This window comes from Plecotus auritus (assembly GCF_963455305.1).
Source record: "Plecotus auritus genome assembly, chromosome: 11".
Taxonomy (NCBI): domain Eukaryota; kingdom Metazoa; phylum Chordata; class Mammalia; order Chiroptera; family Vespertilionidae; genus Plecotus; species Plecotus auritus.
The window spans coordinates 37,742,005-37,766,074 of record NC_137777.1 but is presented as its reverse complement, the minus strand read 5'-3'; the positions used below and the strand labels follow the sequence as shown (position 1 = coordinate 37,766,074).

The window sequence follows — 24,070 nt, the reverse complement described above, 5'->3', positions numbered from 1 at the left end:
TAATGTAGTTGGAGAATTATTCTTACTGCCACACACTAAAAAAGTTAGTACTTCATTAAGCTCAGAACTGGTTTGATTTACTTAATAAGTTTTAAAATGTGAGATCTAGTTCCTTTCAGTTTGAGAAAGGAAGAAATGAAAAGACAGTAACTGTAGATACATCCTACTTCCAAACTGATTTATTAGGCTATTACAGCTACTTTAAATTATTTGTATAAAAACAATTTAACTTACAAGTCACTTTAATTAGTACCTTGTATTTTAGATAACTTTGGAATCAGTCTTTTGAACTTGGCAAATACTGAAGCAGTATTTATTGGCAAAATTGTTTTTTTAAGTTGTAGTTGTGGCTTGGATTTAATGCATTTTTTAAAAAAAGTATTTGTGAGTTATGTTTTTAACATTCTGTCAAGGTAATGGTTTTTTAAACTTTGTTTTTCTATTTTTTTAGGTTATTGAATTAGTTCAGAAATATGGCCCAAAAAGATGGTCTTTGATTGCAAAACATTTAAAAGGAAGAATAGGCAAGCAGTGTAGAGAACGATGGCATAATCATCTGAATCCCGAGGTAAAGAAATCTTCCTGGACAGAAGAGGAGGACAGGATCATTTATGAAGCACATAAGCGGTTGGGAAATCGTTGGGCAGAAATTGCCAAACTACTTCCTGGAAGGTGCTTATATAAATGTATATACATTTTTCTGTACTTAAACTTGATCTTTATAATGTTACTATTAAATATATTTGCAAGTACCCCATGACTTTTATTTATAATTAAAATTTAGACTGTATAATACAAGCAACTGTTTGGGACTATTTGTAATATATATGTAGTAAGGATATAATTACTTTTAATGAAGTATTTTATAGTAATTTTTGGCAATAAAATGATAGACCTTTGGATTATGAACATTTACTGCACCCTCCCCCTCAAATTGTGTTTATATATTAATGCCAGTGAGGCAGACCTTTGTATAAACTTGGTTGGAATGGAGTCTAAATCGAAGAGGTTTCTTTTGTATTGGATTCTATGCATAAGCCCAGAAAATAACAAATAATACTAACTGAAATAAACTGCTATTAAAGTACATTAGAGAAAACTCAATTCTTAATTATGGTATGATTCAAATCATGGAAGTAGTGTATACAGGGGTAGGCAAAAGGAGGTTTACAGTTCATATGGAAAAAGACATTCAGGTTATGATTTTATTATTTTTAATTCACCTGAGAATATGTTTTTATTTGTTGTTTTTAGAGAGAGAGGAAGTAGGGGGAGAGAAACATCAGTGAGAGAGAGAGACATCCATCGGTTGCCTCCCATACTGGGGATTGAACCCACAACTTTTTGGTATATGGAATGATGCTCCAGCCAACCTAGCCACACAGCCAGGGCCAAGTTATGATTATTACAATAGCTTTATAATTCAAAAGAACGGCATAATGGCACAGTGCATTTAGGTACAATGTCATAAGTGCTCAAATTGCCCACATTCTTGAAGTCTACTTGGTATACTCTGTGTTTTGAGCACTCACAACTGTAAACCTACTTTTGCCCACCCCTCTATATCCATGTGGCTCAGACATAGAATTTCCCTCAGGGGCAGGGATGGGGTATGTACACTATACGGTGCACTGGTTCAAATGTTTCCTAATAGTACAATAGACCAACAACCTTGGGAAAATTCATACCTCACTTAGAAGATATGCATTCATTTTTTTATTGTAATCTCTATATAGTACTTTATTGTTTATAAAATGCTTATACATATATTCTTAATTAATCTTCATATATTTGTGAAATACACAGAGTAAACAATGCTGTTTCATAGATAAGGAAATTAAAGCACAATGTTAAGGTTCTTTTCAAGTTACTGAATCTGGCCTAGGAACTTTTGATGTTTTAAGCCTCATACATCTTTTTACTGTCCATAGAATGTAGCCTAGTACCGTGACATAAATTAGGTTCTCAGTAAATGTAGATTTTATGAAAGAGGAAATTTACACTACAAGTAGGTTGAAGATTTACATTTATATAAAGGAAACTTAGGTAAAAATGGAACCCATGAACTTTCTTCTATAAGTATTTTGTTCTAAGAGTGGAAAAGTATTCTGGGATTCTGTAACTTGTGGTTGCTTTTCACAATCATGTTTGTTCTGGCTTTAAGGTCTTTGTCCTTGCTATGCCCTTAATCTGGAATGCTCTTTTTTTCTATTCTTGTATGGCTGGTTCATTCTTGTCATTCAGATCTTAGCTTCACTGTCACCTCTCAGAGGCCCTCCTGGACCACCTAATCAAAATTACCATTGTTACTTATTTTTCCTTTTGTTAATCTTCACCCAAGGATATTTTTCCATTGATTTTTAGAGAGAGTGGAAGAGAGGGGGAGAGACAGAGAAAGAGAAACATGGATGAGACACATTGATTGTCATTTTTCTTTAATGATCTACATTGCATATTTAATTTTTGTTTTTCTGTTCTTTCCTACTTCCCTTGTGCCGCATTTCCAATGAGAATGTAAATTCCATGAAAGAGGGACTTTCTTTGCCTTATTTGCTGATATATCTCCAGTGCTTAGAATGTGCCTGACATATAGACATACAGTTTATCTTTTAATTAAAAAAGTAACTAATTTTACATAAATGTTGTAAAATGCACTTTGTACATTTTATACAGTATTAAAATTTGTGGAATCCTCTTTTTCTTTTAAAATTATACACTTTCATTTTATAGGACTGATAATTCTATTAAAAACCATTGGAATTCTACTATGCGAAGAAAAGTGGAACAGGAGGGCTACTTACAAGATGGAATAAAATTAGAACGATCTTCATCTAAACTTCAACACAAACCTTGTGCGACAATGGACCATTTGCAAACCCAGAATCAATTTTACATACCTGTTCAGGCACATATTTTTAATACTTTTATTATTTAAAAAAAAATTTTAGTTGCTATATGGGAAGGTATTTGTTTTCTTAATAGGACAAATACAACATATAAAGGAGAAAAGACATTTGAATTTCCAAGCTGAAAAAATATTCCATAACTTGTTAAACAATTAGTGAAGGCTTATCTCTACATTTCTGATTGATAAATACTTTGGGGACAAAGTCATTAAAATATTTCCTTTTATATGTAGTGTTTACATTATCTAGTTTAATAATTTAGTATATACATTTCCTAATATTATCATTCTTTGAATCTTTATGATTCAAAGCTAATGGTTGTGCTTTAACATCTATTGTAGTTTCTAAAAAATTTTAATTGTAGTATTCCTTATCTCTAAGATGTAAGTGCATATAAAATGATTTAAAAGAGAAAATAGTAAAGTATCATTCAAGCCATCATTTTGGAGGGTGTAGTAAATAATTTTTTCTTTGATGGCATTTAACTTTGCTTACCCCCCAACTAACCAACCAGTTGAGTAACTTGTCTTCATTTTAAAAGGTTCACTAGAGGAGAGATTACCCAAGTTCATAATGGGGCAAGCTCTATTTTCCTTAGAGTGCATTTTCCTACCTGTAAGAATTTTGTTTAGTAGGAGTTTTCATGAGGTTTGTTTTACATTTCCCTATCTAGCTATGTGTCATGCCATTTTTCATGTAGAGCAATTCTTGGATCTTTTTACAATGTAAAAGTGAAGTTGACTAATTGTCTTCCAAAAGACAAAATTTGTGTTAAAAATGTATGCTTAGTATGCCTCAGAATTGATTTTATTCCATTAAATCGATATTTTTAAAGACATAATTTTAAAAGAAAGTAATGACATCTTAATTTACAAATAGACACGTGAAGACAGTTATCTGCTAATACCCAGTACCTTAAGATTTTTACACTTTTCTTTAGAGTCCTAGATTTCAGCAGTATAAACTGAAATGTTCTATTTCTATCTTAGAAAGGTTATTTAAATTTATTTTTTTTAACTCACAGAAACTTATTCTTTTGACTCATTTTAAAAATTATTTGGGGTCAAGGGAATGCTTAACAATCTCAATAAAAATATATTGGAAAGATAAGGATATTTCTTGTACTTTAAGAATTGTTTCCCTTTTAATAATTATTGAAAGATGTATACGTAGTTCATTTAAACTACTAAAAATTAATTCTAATTTTTACTTTAAAAATGCACTGATTTGAAATACTGTCAGATTTTAATGAAAAATTAGAGAAAGATACCTTTCTAATCCATTGGAGTTAGCAAGTTGAGTGATAACTAATGCTAATCAAGTATTGTGAAAATTAAGTTTAATGTTAAAAGTTATGTATAATGATTCTGCATTAGATGGTGATTTAGATAGGCCATCATGGGAAATACACAGTATCATAGATTTATTAGATTTTAAGGTTTAAAAAATACCTTCGCATATTTCCTTCCACCACTGCACATGAAATTTGTATGCAACTTTAAAATTCTGATTACAGATGCTTTAGAAAAGAAGCAGAATAATTTTTAATCTATTATCAGACTATTCAAAAGTACATGAGTGATTTTGATTTTTTTTCTAAGACAAGCAATAAAAGAAGCCTCTGTTTTCATATCTTTCTACCTAGAGGTTGCCACGGGGTGGAAGTAGGAGTAGGAAATATGAAAGTGGAAAAATTTGCTTTAGTTTCCATCTCTGTGAGTGCTTCATAAGGATTAACCCCTTCCTCTGAAAGATAGAACACAATTACTTTGTCTTCTCCAGGAAATAGAGGAATCCTAATAACAGACTTAAAAAGTATTTGGTGAATATTGTAGTCAATAGAGTGATTGACTGATAAATCTAGGCCAAGTAATTCTCACATTTCATCTACAACCATGGTCGGCAAACTGCGGCTTGCGAGCCACATGCGGCTCTTTAGCCCCTTGAGTGTGGCTCTTCCACAAAATACCACGGCCTGGGCGAGTCTATTTTGAAGAAGTGGCGTTAGAAGTTTAAGTTTAAAAAATTTGGCTCTCAAAAGAAATTTCAATCGTTGTACTGTTGATATTTGGCTCTGTGGACTAATGAGTTTGCCGACCACTAATCTAGAAATAGATCTTTCCTAAGTGTTAATACTTTCCATCAGTAAACCCTTAAGAACAAAGTGGTAGTTACTAGATAAGAAACTATTGTTGGTATGAACATTCAAAGTTAAACAGAAATACTTTCTGAGTTTTTAATGTAGCTATTTTGTCAAGAGTTTTTGTGCTTTGTCTCAGATTTTAAAGTGTAATATACAATATTAATGATTTAATTACTTCTTAGATCCCGGGCTATCAGTATGTGTCACCTGAAGGCAATTGTATAGAACATGTTCAGACTTCTGCCTTTATTCAGGTAACTTTTTATTTATAATAAAACAAAGGAAATGCAAACATATTATTGAAAGTCTAATAGTGCTTGTTTCCTCCTCCATAAAACTAGGACAAAAACAATACTATCTGTCCTATTTGCTTTGAGTATTGTAACATTAAAGGAGAAAGTTTGTTAAAAGGGTTTGAGAAACATAAATTGTACAAATGTAAAGTGACTGTCAACACCAGTAAGATGATTCTTTTATTTTCCAACTTAATGCATTCAGGTTGCGAATGGACATATTTTTGCTAAACTGGTTAAAAATATGTACTACGAGTCAATAAATTTAAAACATACATTTCTAAATTGATATAGATGATGCAGTATACATGTTTTATGCATTTAAATTTTCCAAATCTTTTCTGTTAAATTGTAAATATTTACCATCAACCTCTTTAGATACCAGAGGAACTATGATACTGGGTATTTGGGATTTAGTAGTATTCAGCTTTAGAGAAAATAGATTTTGTGTTGTGTAGAAGAAAATAAAAATAAAACACTAATAATAAATTATGTAAGTAGTCTATTTTCTCTTTTATTTAACTTATTTTAGCAACCCTTTATTGATGAAGATCCTGATAAGGAAAAAAAAATAAAGGAACTTGAGTTGCTTCTTATGTCAGCTGAGAATGAAGTTAGAAGAAAGCGAGTTCCATCGGTAAGAAATTAGGTTAAGTATTTAGATTTTATTGTTAGAATCTTTTATATGCTTTTATAGTTCTCATCAGCATTGACCTTCATATGTCACAAAGTGGAACGCATATTCAGTATGACTTCAGATGTTAATATAGACTAAGAATAGTCTTTCTAATTTGTTCCTTTGAGATTGCTTGATTTTGATATGCATCTCTTGGAGCGTATTTTACAATGTTCACTATTAAGGTGCTTCTTGAGTCATAAATGTCAAGCAGACTTAAGGTATGATTTTTGATATATATATGTGAAAATAATGTGTAGTTTAGATTAGGCTTTGGTTTTATTTTAGACATTCCATGTAATTATGACTTTAGTAGAAAGACAAATAAAGCTTGAAAAATAATTATATAGATATGTAGAGATTTATGCACTCCAAAATTACTTTTATTCTCTTTTTGAATTTTTTTCCTATTTACTATATTTCCAATTGAATTCAGTAAATTGGAAAAAGTAATAACATTAAAATACAGAAAAAAGGAACATTTAGACTTTATACTCTCTAAAAAAATTTTTATATGGATGTTGGGTTTTGGTTACCAGGGTACCATGACTACCATTTTACTGAGGAGCCATTATAGATGTGTTGCATGAATTTTTGGTAATCCTTATATTAACTCTGTGAAGTAGGTAGTTTATTGTTAGGGGTTCAGAGTCAGGTGTGTATGTTTGTAGCCTTATGGTTTTTTCATTCTCCCTTTTTGAATCTTTTTCCCACCTACAAACTCAATTGAAATGCATATGGTTTCAAAGTTCTCTGCAGAAAGTGACTGTAAACTCTATGCTAATGAAATAAAATTACTTTAATTTCTTGTGTTTTTTAGGAAACTTTAAAACAAATGGAACTTGTTTAGCAACAGTGTTGAAAACTCGTTTTTTACCTTATTTAACTTGAAGCTTAACATTTTGTTATTGTGATTCTAGCACATTCTAGCAATTTTTATTTTTAATAGTAATAGGTAACATTGGTTGAGTGCTTCCTATGGACTGGAGCAATGTGCTCTCTAAATTAATTTTAAATAAATTTAAGAATTCAGCTCCTTAGTTGCACTAGCCACATTTTGGTTGCCTATATGGTTAATGGCTTTCATACTGAGCAGCTTCAGATGTAGAACGTTTTTATCACCTAAGAAAGTTTTATTGGACAGTGCAATACACTTTACATAGTGTTTCTTTTCCTCCTCCTACCCCCAGTATAATGAACATATAGCACTGTTTAAGTTTAAGGTGTACAACATAACGATTTGACTTATATATGTTGTGAAATGATTACCACTTAAGTTTAGTGTTAACATCTATCATCTAATGTAGGCACAAAAAATGTTTTTTCCTTATGATAAGAACTCTTAGGTTCTACTCTCTTAACAGCTTTCAAATTACATATTGTTTCTTTTTATTTTATTGATTTCCGAGAGGAAGGGAGAGAGATAGAAACATCAATGATGAGAGAGAATCATTGATTCACTGCCTCCTGCATGCCTCCCTCTCCCCCCCTCCCCCCCCCACTGGGGACCGAGCTTACAACCTGGGCACGTGCCCTTGACCCAAATTGAACCCGGGACCCTTTAATCTGCAGGCTGATGCTCTATCCACTGAGCCAAACCAGCTAGGGCTACATATTGTTTCTTTTTTTAAAAAATATATTTTATTGATTTTTTAGAGAGGAAGGGAGAGGGAGAGAGAGTTAGAAACATCAATGAGAGAGAAACATCAATCAGCTGCCTCCTGCACACCCCCTATTGGAGATGTTCCCGCAACCAAGGTACATGCCCTTGACTGGAATCGAACCTGGGACCCTTGAGTCCGCAGGCCGACATTCTATCCACTGAGCCAAACCGGTCAGGACTACATATTGTTTCTTAATCATGACTTTTCAAAGTCTCTTTTCTTTTTTTTTTAAAAAAAAAATTTTTTTTTAAAATATATTTTATTGATTTTTTACAGAGAGGAAGGGAGAGGGATAGAGAGCTAGAAACATCGATGAGAGAGAAACATCGATCAGCTGCCTCCTGCACACCTCCCACTGGGGATGTGCCCGCAACCAAGGTACATGCCCTTGACCGGAATCGAACCCGGGACCCTCGAGTCCGCAGGCCGATGCTCTATCCACTGAGCCAAACCGGTTTCGGCCAAAGTCTCTTTTCTTGTTGTTGTTGTTTTATGAGACACTAGGAAACTAGGCTCAGAAGATAAGTAAATTGTCTGGTGTACATCACTGAAGAGAGAAAGAAAAGGACACTGTCCCTGACCTCAAAGGATTTACTCTTCAGTGGGAACAGAGGCAGGAAACAGTATATTGTGTGAAAAATAGGTCACAAAGCTTTACGGGAGCACAAATGAGAGGTGTCTAATTGAGAATCAGGTAGCCAGGGTTCCTGGAAGAAATTATATTTGAGCTCAGTCTTAAAAGATAGGCAGTATATTAGCAAAGTAAGTGAACTAGGTCATTATTATAAACTAGAGGCCCGATGCACGAAGATTCGTGCAAGAATGGGCCTTCCTTCCCCTGGCTGCCAGCACCGCCTTCACACTGGCCGGAGCTGCCTTTCTGCCTTCGCTGCGCCCAGAGCTGCCTTTCTGCCTTCCCACGCTGCCCAGAGGCCTGGACCTGCTGGGGCGGTGCGGAACGCCTGTGTCGTTGCCATTGCGACGATGCAAGCATTCTGCCTGGGAGCCTGCGTATGCAAATTAACCCGCCATCTTTGTTGGGTTAATTTGCATACACACTCCTGATTGGCTGGTGGGCGTCGCGAAGGTATGGTCAGTTTGCATCCTTCTCTTTTATTAGTGTAGATGGAACAGTAGTGAAAGAGTAGTCAGGTGGAGTACTTTCCAATGTTTTATCTTAAATGAGGAATATAAGTTTTCCCTGGTCAGTAGGTTGGACAACATTCTAGGGAGCAGCAGTTTGAGCAAAGGCACTCTGGGGTAAAAGACTAACTCAGTGGTCAGCAAACCGCGGCTCGTGAGCCACATGCAGCTCTTTGGCCCCTTGAGTATGGCTCTTCCACAAAATACCATGGCCTGTGCGAGTCTATTTTGAAGAAGTGGCATTAGAAGAAGTTTAAGTTTAAAAAATTTGGCTCTCAAAAGAAATTTCAATGGTTGTACTATTGATATTTGTCTCTGTTGACAAATGAGTTTGCCGACCACTGGCCTAACTGATCAGGGAATCACAAGTACTATAGTTGGGTATTCCCTGGGAGGGGGAAGTGTTGGGAGATGACGTTTGAAAGGTAGAGGCCAGATTCTAGGAGTTTGGACATGCTTGTTTTTTTTTAATATATTTTATTGATATTTTACAGAGAGGAAGGGAGAGGGATAGAGAGCTAGAAACATCGATGAGAGAGAAACATTGATCAGCTGCCTCCTGCACACCTCCCACTGGGGATGTGCCCGCAACCAAGGTACATGCCCTTGACCGGAATTGAACCTGGGACCCCTTTAGTCCGCAGGCTGATGCTCTATCCACTGAGCCAAACCGGTTTCGGCATGAACATGCTTGTTTTATCTTACTATGATTTTGTAAATTTAAAAACACATTTAGAAAAAATAAATAAAATTAAGATATGAAGTTTAATGAAATTTTTTTAATCAATTTTGAGGAAAGACAGTATATTTGCTACTATATTTACAGCTGAAATGTTGTAAAGTATGTTATTCTAGAAAATAACTTATTTAAAATACAAATTTATGCTTAGGTTGAAAATGACAAGTAATATTCACATTTTTGTGTGTGCTTTTAGCAGCCTGGAAGCTTTTCTAGCTGGTCTGGTAGTTTCCTCATGGATGACAGCACATCCAATACTCTAAACAGCCTCGAGGAGCACACTGGTGAGATTTACAGTATGGATGAAAATCAGACTATGGCTGCTCAGCAGAATTCACCCACAAAGTTCCTGGCTGTGGAGGCAAATGCTGTGCTGTCCTCTCTACAGACCATCCCAGAATTTGCAGAGACTCTAGAACTTATTGAATCTGTAAGTCTGAAATTGTGAGATTATCAAAAGCTCAATTTCAGTTACGTAGTTTAATGTTTAGAAACTCAGTTGAATGGACACTGACCAGTTTTATGTTAAGCATTACTTTGTCTGACATGCTTAATTTCGCTCTGATATTTTGCAGTGACTTGTGGAAAAAATATGTAAATCTTTCTCAACTATGTACCTTGTATAGAATTTTTTAAAATTTAAAATTTAACAATTTATTCTTTGTTATACAAGTTGTACAAATATATTAGAGATAGTTGGGAACCAGAGAAAACTATAAGGAAGAAAATTAAAATTTTCCATAAGCCAAGAGTTAATAATTTAAGGTATTTCCTTTCAGGCTGTGTTTTATACATATAAAACATAGATATTCATATATTTTTAAAGTCAAAGATGCACTTATATATTATGCTTCTATATACTCCCCCACTTTATATCATGAGCCATGTCCCTGTTTTCTTAACTATTTTTTTTATTTGAATTTTAATGGTTTCATAGTATTCTATCATATGAATGTAACAAAATCTATTTACCCAATATACTATTATTGAACATTTAGGTGGTGTTCAGTTTTTCAATATTATGTAAAGCTTTGTGCAAAATTATGATTATGTCTTAGGTTAAATTGCATTTTTAGATCAAAGTGTATGACCATTTTGAAGATGTTCCCTACACAACCCCAAATGATTATGTAGAAATTGATAGTATTTTTCTGATGTGGAATAGAGTGTGAAATTTTATGATGAATTGTTCTCTGATAAGGTACAGTAACTTGTTCCTTTTATTTAAAATACTTAGACATTTTAAATTGCCCAGCTACTGAATTAGATGGAATATTATTTTGGGATATTCCAAATTAGAGTCATAGTAAAACCATAATCTGTTCCTCTCAAATGCTTTTGCTTAAAAAAAGATGAACAAGGAAAGGAAAGCCTATTTCTATTGAGAAAAATGAGTAGCTAATTAACTGTGGAAATTATCCCAAGTTCAAGATCAGATTTCACTAGGTTGCAACATTAACTCAAAGAATTTGATTTATTGCAGGATCCTGTAGCGTGGAGTGATGTCACCAGCTTTGATCTTACTGGTGCCACCGCTTCTCCTGTCAAGTCCACTCCAGTTAAACTGATGCGCATTCAGCACAACGAAGGCGCCATGGAATGTCAGTTTAATGTCAGCCTTGTACTTGAAGGGAAAAAAAACAGTTGCAGTGGTGCAGAAAGTGAGGCGGTTCCTTTAACATCCCCAAATGTGGCCAAGTTTAGTACTCCACCAACCATTCTCAGAAAGAAGAGAAGAATGCGAGTGGGTCAGTCCCCAGGCAGTGAACTTAGTGATGGCACGTTCAACGATGGCAGTAATACAGCATTAAAACACACACCGGTGAAAACACTACCATTTTCTCCTTCACAGGTAGTAATGTTTCTGTTTATCTTTTCAAATGTTGATGAGCTAGATTAAGTTACATCTTTAATATCCTTGCTAGTGGTTCATTGCTTTGATATCATATAAAAAATGGGTAATGTACTTAAATGTATGCATGAGCATGCTAAGCTCTGATAAATTAGAAGGTATCTCACAAAGTATAGTAGTGGCATTAAAGTGTCTAACAATTTTTAGAGCTAAAAGCGATGTTTTAGATGTAGTTCCACATCTTTAATAGGCCTCATCAGGAAATAGACCCAGAAAGGTAAAATGACTTGTCTATATTACCTAATGGCAGAGCTGAGACTGATATCAATACTTGATACTGATATCAAGTATTCTGAGTAGCTACTCAACAGATATCAGGTATATTTAGCCATAGACAACTGCTCACTGTAAGAATTTTGTGTCAGAAGATTTTCTAAGGATGTCAGTAACTACCTGCTTTTTCCTGTAGTTTTTATGTGCCCCTGCAGCAGATACTTATATCAGAGCAAACTGTATCTCTTTTTCTTAATAAATACTATGTTTTAGGCTATGTGCTAAAACACTTTTTAAAAAACATATATTTTAATTTCTTTTTTTTCAGTCCTCACCCGAGGATATTTTTTTCCATTGATTTTTAGGGCGAAGAGATTTTTAGAAGAGAGAGGGAAAGACAGAGAAAGAAACATTGATGTGAGAGAAACACATCGATTGGTTGCCTCCTGCACAAGCCCTGACCAGGTCCTGGGAGGAGCCTGCAACCAAGGTACATGCCCTTGACTGGAATTGAGCCCGGGACCCTTTGGTCTGCAGGCCGAAGCTCTATCCACTGAGCCAAATCGGCTAGGGCCTAAATACTTTTATTATAGCATTTCAGTTAATCCCCTTTCAAAAAACCTTAGGAGGTCGGTGGAATGAAATTCGGAAGTTAAGCAAGTTGTTTAGGTTAGTTAGTAAGAGATAGAGCTGGTGTTTGGTGTCCTGACAGAGATTAAACCGTTTTATGGGAGAAGAAGGAAATTTAATGCTCAAATAAACCTGGAGGGTGCTGAGATATTATTGGAGGTGTTTTGATGTTGGGAAGATGAGGGGAGTCTGGCAGGACACAATCAACATGTTTCCTGAAAATTGTGCCTTCTCCTCCTTCAGGGGGTGTCATTTACATAGATTGCAATGTGAATAGTGTGACCCCACCCCAGCCCAGCTCTCAAAATTACAAAGCTCCTAGAGGAAGGTAAAACAGGCTTGGGCACACTAGTAATTTTTTGGTGGAGTGTAAATTCTAAGGTGGAAAGTGGCTGAGAAGGTGAGACATGAATATAAAGACCTTATATTCAACGGCAAAGAGCTTGAATTTTATCCTATAATTAACTAGAGGCCCGGTGCATGAAAATTCATGTACTGGAGGTGGAGGGTCCCTCAGCTCAGCCTGCCCCCTCTCACAGTCTGGGAACCCTCAGGGGAAGGAGGCGACTCGGTGATCAGGGGAAGGTGATGCCCCCATCACACCTCTGCTGCTGCCACTGCTGGCAGTGCAAGCCTTGGGCGGCCCTGGGCAGCTGAGCAGCTGACATCTGAGGCTTGCCTGTGCCTCGGGCATTGGCTGGGCAGCTGACATCTGAGGCTTGCCTGCGCCTCGGGCCGGCCCTGGGGGGCTGAGGGCACTGGGGGACTTTGGAGGCAGGGGCGCGGAGCAGCCAGACCCACCTGGTGGCGGGCCGGGCTGTGCCGCGCGCCTGCCGCCTTTCGGGGCTGAGGGGACTGGGCACCACCATCTTGTGGCTGTGGGGGCCACCATCTTTGTGAGGGCGTGATGGTCAGTTAGCATATTCCCTCTTTATTAGACAGGATGGGCATCGCTGCAGGGTTTTAAGAGGGTTTGACTGCTAATCTTAGGGTTAAGTATTTTGCAAATATTAGGATCCGAAAGTGATAGAGCTAAAATTCATCCCGTATGGCAATTTCCACTTCTTTCTACCTCTATTTCTAATCTATTAGCTACAAAAATAAATTAGTACTTCACAGTTGTATGTAAGTTAAGACCCAGTGAGTAAAGTGTGTCATTTGGAAAATAGACTGTGTGATACCAGTTTTGGATGTTTGGAGGTTCTGAGCTGTGTTGTAAATAGTAAATTTGCCAGACAGCTGTATTTCTCATCAGCAAAGCATTATTCTAAATTCAAAGTATTCTCATAGAAAAGGACACTTAAGATCACTTATTAATAAACGAATAAAACTTTTTTCAGTTACACTGTTGTGCAAAACTGTTACATTTAACACAGCAGCTGTTTAAGGTTTCTGGATTCCTATTTGATAACATCTTGTTTTAAAGGTTTTGTACTGTTTCTTAACTTTTGAATATTTGTTAAACAACTATTTCTTGAATGCCTATTATGTGCTAAACACTGCTCTAATTTCTGGGAAGGCAGTGATGAACAAAACAAAAATTCCTGCCCTCCTGGAGCTTAATTTTCCTGGAGTGGAATGTAAATGTAGTATTATTGGCAATCCTTTTCTAAGAAAAATTGGGAAACAGTTTGAAAATTTTAACAGTTTAATAGAATTATGTTCTAGAAATTGTCTATAAACTCTCTTCTTTTTTTTAGTTTTTCAACACATGCTCTGGAAATGAACAAGTTAATATAGAGAATCCCTCATTTACATCAACCCCTATTTGTGGGCAGAAAGTTCTTATTACAACTCCTCTTCATAAGGAAACAACCCCCAAAGATCAAAAGGAAAATGTAGGGTAAGTAGATATTAAATAATTATGTTAGAGAAAATTAGAAGATTAGATTTTAAGAATAGATTAACTTTTTATCCATTTATGCACATATCATAATCCCTATCCATATGGGACTTAGAACTGAAAAAAAAAATTATCACCTTACATTTTATTTTTAGGAGACTGAAAACCAGCTAAATGCAGTGTAAAACTTTGAATTCAAGCAAAACAACATTTTTACTGTTTTGTTTTTTTCCTACATTAGTTCTCTTTTCTATTTTAAGATAATTGATTGGAGTAAGAATTTGTTTAAGCAGGCACACTCTACAAATGTCCTGTAATCTATAATAATAAAAGCATAATATGCTAATTAGACTCTTCAGCCAGATGTCCTTCTGGATGAAGCCGCGGCAGCTGAGGCAGAGGCAGAGGCAGTTAGGGGCAATCAGGCAGGTAGGCGAGTGGTTACGAGTGATCAGGCAGGCAGGCAGAGTGGTTAGGGGTGATCAGACAGGCAGGTGAGCAGTTAGGGGTGATCAGACAGGCAGGCAGGCAAGCAGAGTGATTAGGGGCAATCAGGTAGATAGGCAGAGGTGGTTAGGGGTCATCAGGCAGGCAGGCGAGTGGTTAGGGGTGATGAGGCAGGCAGGTGAGCGCTTAGGAGCCAGTGGTCTGGATTGCGAGAGGGTGCAGGCTGGGCTGAGGGACCCTCCTCCCCCCGCCCCCGTGCATGAATTTCGTGCACTGGGCCTCTAGTGTTTAAATAAAGCATGTGTATATGCAAGATAAATTTAGTGTGTGCTTTTTATCATGACTTTGCCTTCCTTAATTCCTTTGAAGACAAATTTTGATTGTAATACAAATATCTAAATGATTGGATAGGTTTAGAACACCTACAATTAGAAGATCTATATTGGGTACCACACCAAGAACTCCTACTCCTTTTAAAAATGCGCTAGCTGCTCAGGAGAAAAAATATGGACCGCTAAAAATTGTGGTATGTATACTCTTTTTAAGAATTTTCCTAATTTTAATAAAAACAAAGTTTTATTTTTATCCTTGGTTTTTAACATTTTAAAAAATGCTGTTCACTGAAGCTGATAAAAATTTTATCTCTTGATTTATAAGTTTGAATTTGTGTTAATCTTTCTTTTCTGACTTGTAAATAAGCCTTTGCGTGGCTATTGTGAATTTTTACTTCATGCTGTATCATCTAGAGAGAGCAAACCAAGTGTCAGCAGAGTTCTTTTCTTAACCTGAAACCAAGCTTTTCGTAATTTCAGTAGTTATCTGTAGAATAAAATTATTTTAATATTTTAATATACACAAGCACTTTCCTAGTAATATTTTTAAAATTGATTGATCAGGATATCTCTTTAAGGCTCAGTTTCCTCTTCTGTTCAATGGAGTTGGTAAAACGCATTCCAGAGGGTTATTGTGAAGATAAAAGAGATAATAGAAGTAAATCTGGTGGAGCTAAATTTTAAGTAAAATGTGCTTAATTAGTTGCTTCTAATAAAATAATTTTAATAATAGTGCAGGCAACAATAGTTCATATATATGTGAAAAAGTGCCACACTTCATTCAATGCTTGCAAGGTACAATATTGTTTTTGCCTTAAAACTGGTTAGTTGATTAATTTATTCAACTTATGTATCAAAAGGGACTGTGAGAAAATTAAGCCACTAATGAAAAGGTATAAAAGCTGGGTTTTTATATGGGAGAAAAAGGAATTGGTATAAAAGACTTTTTAAAAACCCTTTAAAAAACAATTTAGTCACAGCCACTTGCCTTTCTGGAAGAAGATATTCGGGAAGTTTTAAAAGAAGAAACTGGAACGGACATATTCCTCAAAGAGGAAGATGAACCTGTTTACAAAAGCTGCAAACAAGAGGTAATCTTTTGGTGTCATTGTTAATAAAAGCCTTATCATGGCCAAGTGACTTTGCCATATGTTTTTATTGTAAATTATTCATTCTAGCATACTGCTTCTGGGAAGAAAGTCAGAAAATCACTAGTTTTGGATAATTGGGAAAAAGAAGAACCAGGTCCTCAACTATTGACTGAAGACATTCCAGACACACAGGTTTGTAAAGCTTTTTTAAAAATAATGGTTGCTGTAAGTCCTGGTGCTTCTTGTTTCTTACTCATTGTGTTCTATTCATTGGAGCGTCCTTTAGTGTTATTCTGCTTAATTCAGAAAGAAGCATGTAATTGTAGAGAATATTTCTTTTTATTTCCTTTTTATATGTTTTTGTTTTGAGAGGAGTTGGGTCTCTTTTGTGTATAATATCAAAAAATGGTAATTCTTAAAACTTTAAATTTCAGTATTTATCTTTGGTTCATTTCTGAAATATTTAATTCTACTACATTACTAGAAATTTCGTCGGAGCCAAAAACTTCCTTAGAGGAAAATTAGCAAGGCTTCCACTGCCCTTACTCAGTAGTCCCTCTATTTGTCACTGTTTTTGAATTAGTTATTTTATTTTCCTCTTTCTTCTTTTTCTTTCTTAGTCAGAAAATATATTTACAACATCTTTATTAATGATACCATTATTGGAAATACATGACAATAGGTGCAACTTGACTCCTGAAAAACAAGATATAAATTCAACCAACAAAACATATACACTTAATAAAAAGAAACCAAACCCTAACACTTCCAAAGTTATCACATTGGAAAAGAATCTTCAGGTATGAATTTATAAATTTCTTTTAATGATTTTTGTTGTTGTTTATTCAGTTATCACTTTGGACTTACTGATCACAAATTATGCTTTTTCTTTTTAAATTAGACATTGACTATAACAGTAACTAAACATTCATTATTATTTTGTCACTCAAACTAGACTTGGGCTTTTAAGGGACTCCTTTATCAGGCCACATATAAACAATTGGAATTGTAGCGAGAGACTTGTCTGGTAATTTCCTAATCACTATTTCATTTTTTCCTTCATTTCATTTCCTTCCTCCCTCTCTCCTTCCCTCCCTTCTTCGCTCCCTCCCTTCCTCCCTATTTTCCTTCCACATTGATTAATAAAATTATATAGGTTTCAGGTGTACAATTCTATACTGCATCTTCTGTATTATATTGTATTGTGTGTTTACCACCCCAAGTCAAGTCTCCTTTCATCACCATTTATACCCCTTTTACCCTCTTCTACTTCTCTCCACCCCCTTTCCCTTTGGTGATCACCATAATGTTGTTGGTGTCTATGAGGTGTGTGTGTGTATGTTTTGTTTTTTTTTTAAACTTAATCCCTTCACCTTTTTCACCCAGCCCTGCAACCCCCCTCCTGCCTGATCTCTGTTTCTATAAGTCTGTTTCTATTTTGTTTGCTAGTTTATTTTGTTCATTATATTTCACATATGAGTGAAATCATATGGTACTTGTCCTTCTCTGACTGGCTTATTTCACTTAGCATAATACTCTTCAGGTCCATCCATGCAGTTGCAAAAGGTAAGATATCCTTCTTTACAGCTGTACTACTGTATTCCATTGTGTAAATGTACCACAGCTTTTTTATCCATTCATCTATTGATGGACGCTTGGGCTGCTTCCAAATCTTTGTCATTGTAAATAATGCTGCAATGAACATAGGAGTGTGTACTATTTCATTTTTAAACTAAAGATATCTAAATTCACTTCTGGCACCTCTTTTCCTATAACACATAAATATAGCCCCAGTTGCTACTTGAAAGGGTAAGTGGTTGGAATCAGTTGCAGCTTGATTTTGTTGGTATAATGGTTTCCAGTGAACTTTTTGGCTCAAAAGTTGTAAAACAAAGTCCTTTTTTTTCCTGTTGCTATGCAGCCATTATATGTAGTTGCAAATGAAGGCTGGAAATTTTTTACTATGTTATCTAAGAATTCAAACCAGAGAATTTGAGAGTTCATTGAGGAGGAAGTTTTCTTTATACCACAATGACTGCAGCACCAGCATCCCTGACATTTAAGCATTCCTTGAAAACATCTTTGGCAATCAAGTATAGCCACCTCATCTCTGTCTTGAGCCAGTGCTCTTCAAAGAGCCTTGCAGCATATTCTCTTAATTCATTTAAGAAAATTTTATTTCCTAGTGTTTAATACAAAGCTTTTCAGGAAAATTTATTACACAGCAGGTCATACCTATAAGGTAATAATCTTTATAATAAGGGCAGAAAACACATGAAACAAACACAAACTTGGCTTTGTGCTATGACTGTATTTCTTACTTTGCAAGACATAAAGCTTTTAAACTGCCTCCACAGGCGTGTAAACAATATAGATAGCCAAAGAAATGACCATAAATATTTCAGTATGTATTTTTAAAGCAAAACATTATTTAAAAAGAATCACAATGCCATTATCCAAACATTTTTATAACTACTTATCAAATATCCAATCAATTAAAATAATTAACTTTTAATCGTGTAATTGTGAAGTATTATGGATAATTGTTTTAGTAATTTTAACATTACTATTAATATTTCCTCTCTAGTCAAACTGTGAATGGGAAACAGTGGTTTATGGGAAGACAGAAGACCAACTCATCATGACTGAACAAGCAAGAAGATATTTGAGTACTTACACAGCTACCAGCAGCACTTCAAGAGCTCTCATACTGTAATTGTTATTAAAGCTGATGAAATGCCCCACTCCCTTAGTATAGCCTATACTAAATTAGGCTGCAATGAAATTTGTGTCAATTAATTGCTTTTAAGGTTTTAATACAGCCCTAAAACGGTTTGCATCTTTTTTCATACTAAACAGGCAGAAAGCTAAGCCGCTTAAGGGATAGGCAGTTTCGTAATTTATCTTTTAAGATATGAGATTTTTTTTTTAAGATATGAGATTTAAAAAAATTGTTTTTAAAGAGCAAGATGGGAAAATCATATTAGACTGTTTATGGATATTCTAAAAGCAAATTATCACATATTTTCTTCAGAAGATATATGTTGTCACTCTCTTAATGCTGCAGTTTTGTTACAGAGTATGTGTAATTTCTGAAATTAGTCTATGTACGGGAAGCACACATGGTTTTATGAAGTACTTTTGCCAACGTGCTGATTTACTTAGCCTACCACTTACAAAGAAACACAATGGAAAGGAAGTTGAAGGATAGAATGTTGCACTACTAAATTTTGGTATTTTTCAAAAACAATAAAATTAACTACAGTGTTAAATGTATTTATTTGAGCATAGTACTGAAAACAAAATGCATGGAAAAGGGGTTTTTTATTTTGTAAAGAGTCAGTATTTTCTCCGTAAGTCTCAGAAGATCTGAGAGTTTGTTGAATGTATTGTACAGTATATCGGAGCAGGAAAACTTTGTAAATTGGAAAGAAGTGTGTTTTTATAATTTATTTTCTTTTTTAAAGCTTAAATGTAGATATTTATACCTATACAGGGTGTCTAGAAGCCAGTGTTGTTTCCTGTTGTTACAGCTAACATAAGAACAATTTTGACTTTTAAGTATGAAACAGTAGTAAGTTATAGCTGCAAAGAATACAATATCTATACAGTTTGTCACATCTACCTAAGTATTGCACTATGCCCTTTAAATCATGTTGGTTACAAAGTAGTTCTAAAAATGTACTAAATAATAATTTAATATTTTCTTTTTAAATTATACGGGGAGGGTTCATATAAATTAATCTGGTAATTTGTATATGTGTTTGAAATTTTTGCATTTTGTTTAAAAAATAATATGGTACTTTGGTCCCTAAAAACAGTTTGCACTTAGAAGTTTGTTATATTTACTCTATGTTTCAGAAATAGAGAACATTATATTTTATTTATAAAAATATTTTGTCCTTTTAAAAAATGTTTTGTGTTTCTCTACAGGTTACAACAGTTGCTTCAGTTGCCTGTTTTAGGTGTTTGCACTTATTTTATTTCTTCTTGAAAGAATGTCTTTATTTGCTTTTGTGTAGAGATTTTATGTAATATTTTTGAGGCATATAATAGTGTGCTGTCAACTTAAAGACTGACAGGTAAATAGAATTGTACACTGTAGTTTTAATTTTTATTTATAATTGACACACTCTCTCCCTCTCCACCCCTGAAGTATGCTGCTATGAGAGAAGGAAAGAGAGACCACCACTTGCACTGTTGAAAAGAGAAAAAGCAAATGATGGCAGGTTCTCAAGTTAACTTAATGGAATCAACCATTACCAGGCAAATTCTTGCAAATACCAAAATACTATGCCTTAAGACAAAAACAGCTTAAGATTTTCTGATGTCTCTATGTTAATAGAAATGGAAATACTAAGTATTTTAATGCCTAGCTCTTGAACAGTAGACCTAATAGGGTTTTAAGCTATTTAAATCCACTAGCTCATTGTTGCATATCAGATGTAGTGAGAAGTGAAGAAAATGTCTAGTACTAAGATTATGCCTTGTTGATAACAAATAGATGGACCAATTGGAATCTTCTTAGCATCTTTGTTAAGTATGTTGATTGCTTCCTAATTAGTGAATTCTCACAGAAATTTCACTTGGTAAAACCAATGATTGTAGCAAAATCATACTGGATCATTTCAATTTTAGTTGCCTTGAACTAATAGCACATAATGGTTCATTTTTTTGTTTTCTTTTTTTTTAAGTATTATTTTTTAATTTATGTAACCCTTGGATGTACATAGTATCCAATCACCAAAGTATAATATCTTAGGAGAGCTATATTTTTTAAAGCATAATTTTTCTTGAGCATTAAATTTTTCCAAAGGTAGTATATTGCAAAGAAGCCTGGGATTATTGGATATAGTACTACTTGGGTTGGTATTGGTTGAATCCTTCAGTTAACTGCTTTGTTGCTTTTTGCAAGAACTTTTAAAATCTTAAGCATGTCAGGCATCTTAAGTCACCTTTATACTGTTGTGTTCATTTGAATTTCTTTCAGTATGTTATAAAAATGCCAGACATACATGTAGCAGCCATACTTGCATGGAAACTGGTACACATATATAATACTGTATTTCATTGTAAGGTTTTCATATTAATACAGCAATTACCCTGACTAAATTGAGTTTCTTGATGTATGGGAAAACTTTCCATTGCGAGAGAATCTCACTTACAGTGTTGACTATTAACATTAGAAATAAAGCATCTGTGTACAAGTTGATTTGGCATTGCTCATTTCCCTTTGGTTTTGTGTGTTATGCTATTCATTGAACCTTAAGGACTCACCCCAAGATTTAGATTCTGTCCTTAGATTCTGTCTTTTCTCCTTTAGGACTCCCTTTATGGGTGATTTTATCTGTTAATACAATTCTTGAGCCTCTTTCTGAGCCATACTTGAAACTGTCTTTAAATAGTTCCATATGACTCTCTGTCCTCTTAAATGCATCATATCCTCTTTTTCTCAACTTGGACCTGCCCTGCCTTTGTTCTGCCCCTTAGTAGTGTGGCCTTCCCTTCGATCATCCAATGAGAAGTCTCCTGTCCTTCCCTCACCCCTCACATTGAAATCTGTTGTAAATTCTCAGCCTGCATAAGACCACTGTTCTAGTTCCATTCCTTAATCGCTTAATTGGATTATTTCACTTAATCACTCTGATTTCCATTCTACAGACACGTAAAGAAACCATTCAGTGACATCTGGGTGTCACCTGGGCATCACCTGGGCAAGGCCAACTGGTCCCCTAGTCAGGTCTATGCATTATTACATTGCCTGGGTGAATTCATCCAGATTTTACCTTTAGCCTTCTAGGCTCAGAAATTTGATGGATTCACCCGCCAGAAATGAGTTTACCTCTCAGTAGACTGCTTATATTAAGTGTGAGACTGACACATGAAACCAGTGTGCGATGTAACTGCTGAGAGGACAAGGCAGATCTCTTCTTATCCTATCTAATAAAGAGGGAATATGCTAATTGCACCTCACGCCATTGCAAAGATGGTGGCGCCCACAGCCAATAAGGAGGGAATATGCTAATTGACTGCCCTGCCCTCAAAGATGGTAGCACCCACAGCCAATAAGGAGGGAATATGTTAATTGACTGCCTCGCCCTCAAAGATGGTGGCACCCACAGCCACAAGATGGTGGTGCCCAGTTTCCTCAGCTCCGCACACCTGTCTCCAGAGTCCCCCAGTCCCCTCAGTCCCCCAGCTGCCCAGGGCCGGCCTGAGGCGCAGGCAAGCCTCAGATGTCGGCTGCCCAGCCGCCCAGGGCTGGCCAAGGCTTGCGCTGCCAGCAGTGGCAGCAGCAGAGGTGTGATGGGGCATCGCCTTCCCCTGATCGCCAGGTCACCTCCCGCCCCTGAGGGCTCCCGGACTGTGAGAGGGGGCAGGCTGGGCTGAGGGACCCCCCCCTCTAGTGCATGAATTTTCATGCACCGAGCCTCTAGTATTAAGCATAAAGAAACACATAGAAAGCATATCTGTCACATTTCTCATATTCAGAAACCTTCCATAGTTGTCTGATGCCTAATAATTCTTCACTTCCTAATCTGGACTGGTGACTTGGGTCTTCCAAGAACATTTATGCACATGCTCCTGTCTCCATGCCTGTGTGTGCAATGTTCTCTCTGCATCACTGCATTTGTCTCCCTAGCCCAGCCTTGGGCAAACTACGGCCAGCGGGCTGGATCCGGCTGTTCTATCCGGTTCTCTTGCTCTCCCCTCCGCTCCTTTACTTTGAATTTATATTAGTTCACACAAACACTCCATACATGCTTTTGTTCCAGCCCTCCGGTCCAGTTTAAGAACCCATTGTGGCCCTCAAGTCAAAAAGTTTGCCCACCCCTGCCCTAGCCTATTAACATCTTACTCAACCTTCAGGGCACAGATCCATGAATCATTTCCTCATTATCTTAGTGCTTCCATAAAACTCCCACTAGACTGGTTTGAAAAGTAGGGGTTGCTATCTATAGCTCCTGTGTCTAGCAGGGTACTTAGAAAATCGCAGTAAGTATTAAATTGAAGAATTTTTAAAAATCAGTCATGACTTGAAGAATATTAACCATACTTACTTTATGCAACAGATTATAAATAGCTTTGGTTTATTAGTTATCTGCATGACACCAGTTTTGCTTTATAGTCAGTAAACTATTTTGTTAAAAATCTTTTAGCTCATTTTATAATCATGTTATTTCCTGCTCGATTTATCCAGTTATAGAGTGATGGGCTTGCCAGCCAATCAGAATTTTAACTGTAATATAACACAGATAGTAGTTTTTAAAGAGGCACTTCACTCTGCACAAAAAATTATTTTTAAGTAAGTACTGGAGGGCAAAATGAACCAAGTGAAATTGCATCCGAACATTACACTTTCCCCCCTTTATTGCTTTAAAAAAATGGGTATGGTCAAGAATATGTGAAATACATCACACTCCAAGATGAAATGCACCAGGAAAAAAAATTATTTATGGCTGACGTGTTGGGAAGAGAGTTTTTTGAAAACTTTGTAGTATCTTGGCATTAGTACATTAAAAGCTGTTGAATTTGCGCAAACTCAGTATTGAAAGCAGTGTAGTACACTGTCCTTATTTCTGAAGGTCTCAGACCTGGGGTGCTTATTCTAATTCCAAGTACAGAATGTGCTAGATTGGAGTGGATTTTCCTGGCCAGCACGGGGAAAGAGGGAGGGTAAATTGACTTTATTCTGATTTTACTACTGTCATTTTGCCAATCCAGAGCTCAAAAGATTGGACCAGATTCTGACATAATTTCCTAAGCCCCAACACAATTAGCGCTTATTTATTCTTTCAACTAGCAATCAATACTTAACTGAATGCTTACAGTACCTAGTGCTAGGTCCTGGGGAATACTGTGATAAATGGGACATGACCCTTCCCTTAAGGAAGCCGATGTTCTAGAAGGGGAGATGAATAAGTGTGTAATAGAAATTGTGTATCTCTCCTTTGGCTGCAAGTGAGATCAATAGCCAAGTTTACTATTTTATTTGTGGATACTCATTTGAGAATAAGGAAATGGTTGGTCACTCCTT

The 24,070-nt window shown here is 35.7% G+C and overlaps 1 protein-coding gene across 1 annotated transcript in view; it reads left to right on the top strand.

Annotated features, from left to right (window-relative positions):
• The window catches only part of MYBL1 (MYB proto-oncogene like 1), a 34,146-nt gene extending 12,903 nt beyond the window's left edge, over nt 1–21,243 (top strand). Inside the window, exons 5-16 of the mRNA XM_080646408.1 lie at nt 452–672; nt 2,731–2,905; nt 5,232–5,303; nt 5,875–5,979; nt 9,761–9,994; nt 11,048–11,416; nt 14,020–14,162; nt 15,021–15,135; nt 15,916–16,032; nt 16,120–16,224; nt 16,653–16,832; nt 18,620–21,243. Of these exons, the coding sequence (XP_080502534.1) occupies nt 452–672; nt 2,731–2,905; nt 5,232–5,303; nt 5,875–5,979; nt 9,761–9,994; nt 11,048–11,416; nt 14,020–14,162; nt 15,021–15,135; nt 15,916–16,032; nt 16,120–16,224; nt 16,653–16,832; nt 18,620–18,748 (1,965 nt within the window). The 3' untranslated portion in view covers nt 18,749–21,243. The remainder of the gene's footprint in view (nt 1–451; nt 673–2,730; nt 2,906–5,231; nt 5,304–5,874; nt 5,980–9,760; nt 9,995–11,047; nt 11,417–14,019; nt 14,163–15,020; nt 15,136–15,915; nt 16,033–16,119; nt 16,225–16,652; nt 16,833–18,619) is intronic.
• The last annotated feature ends 2,827 nt before the right edge of the window (nt 21,244–24,070 follow it).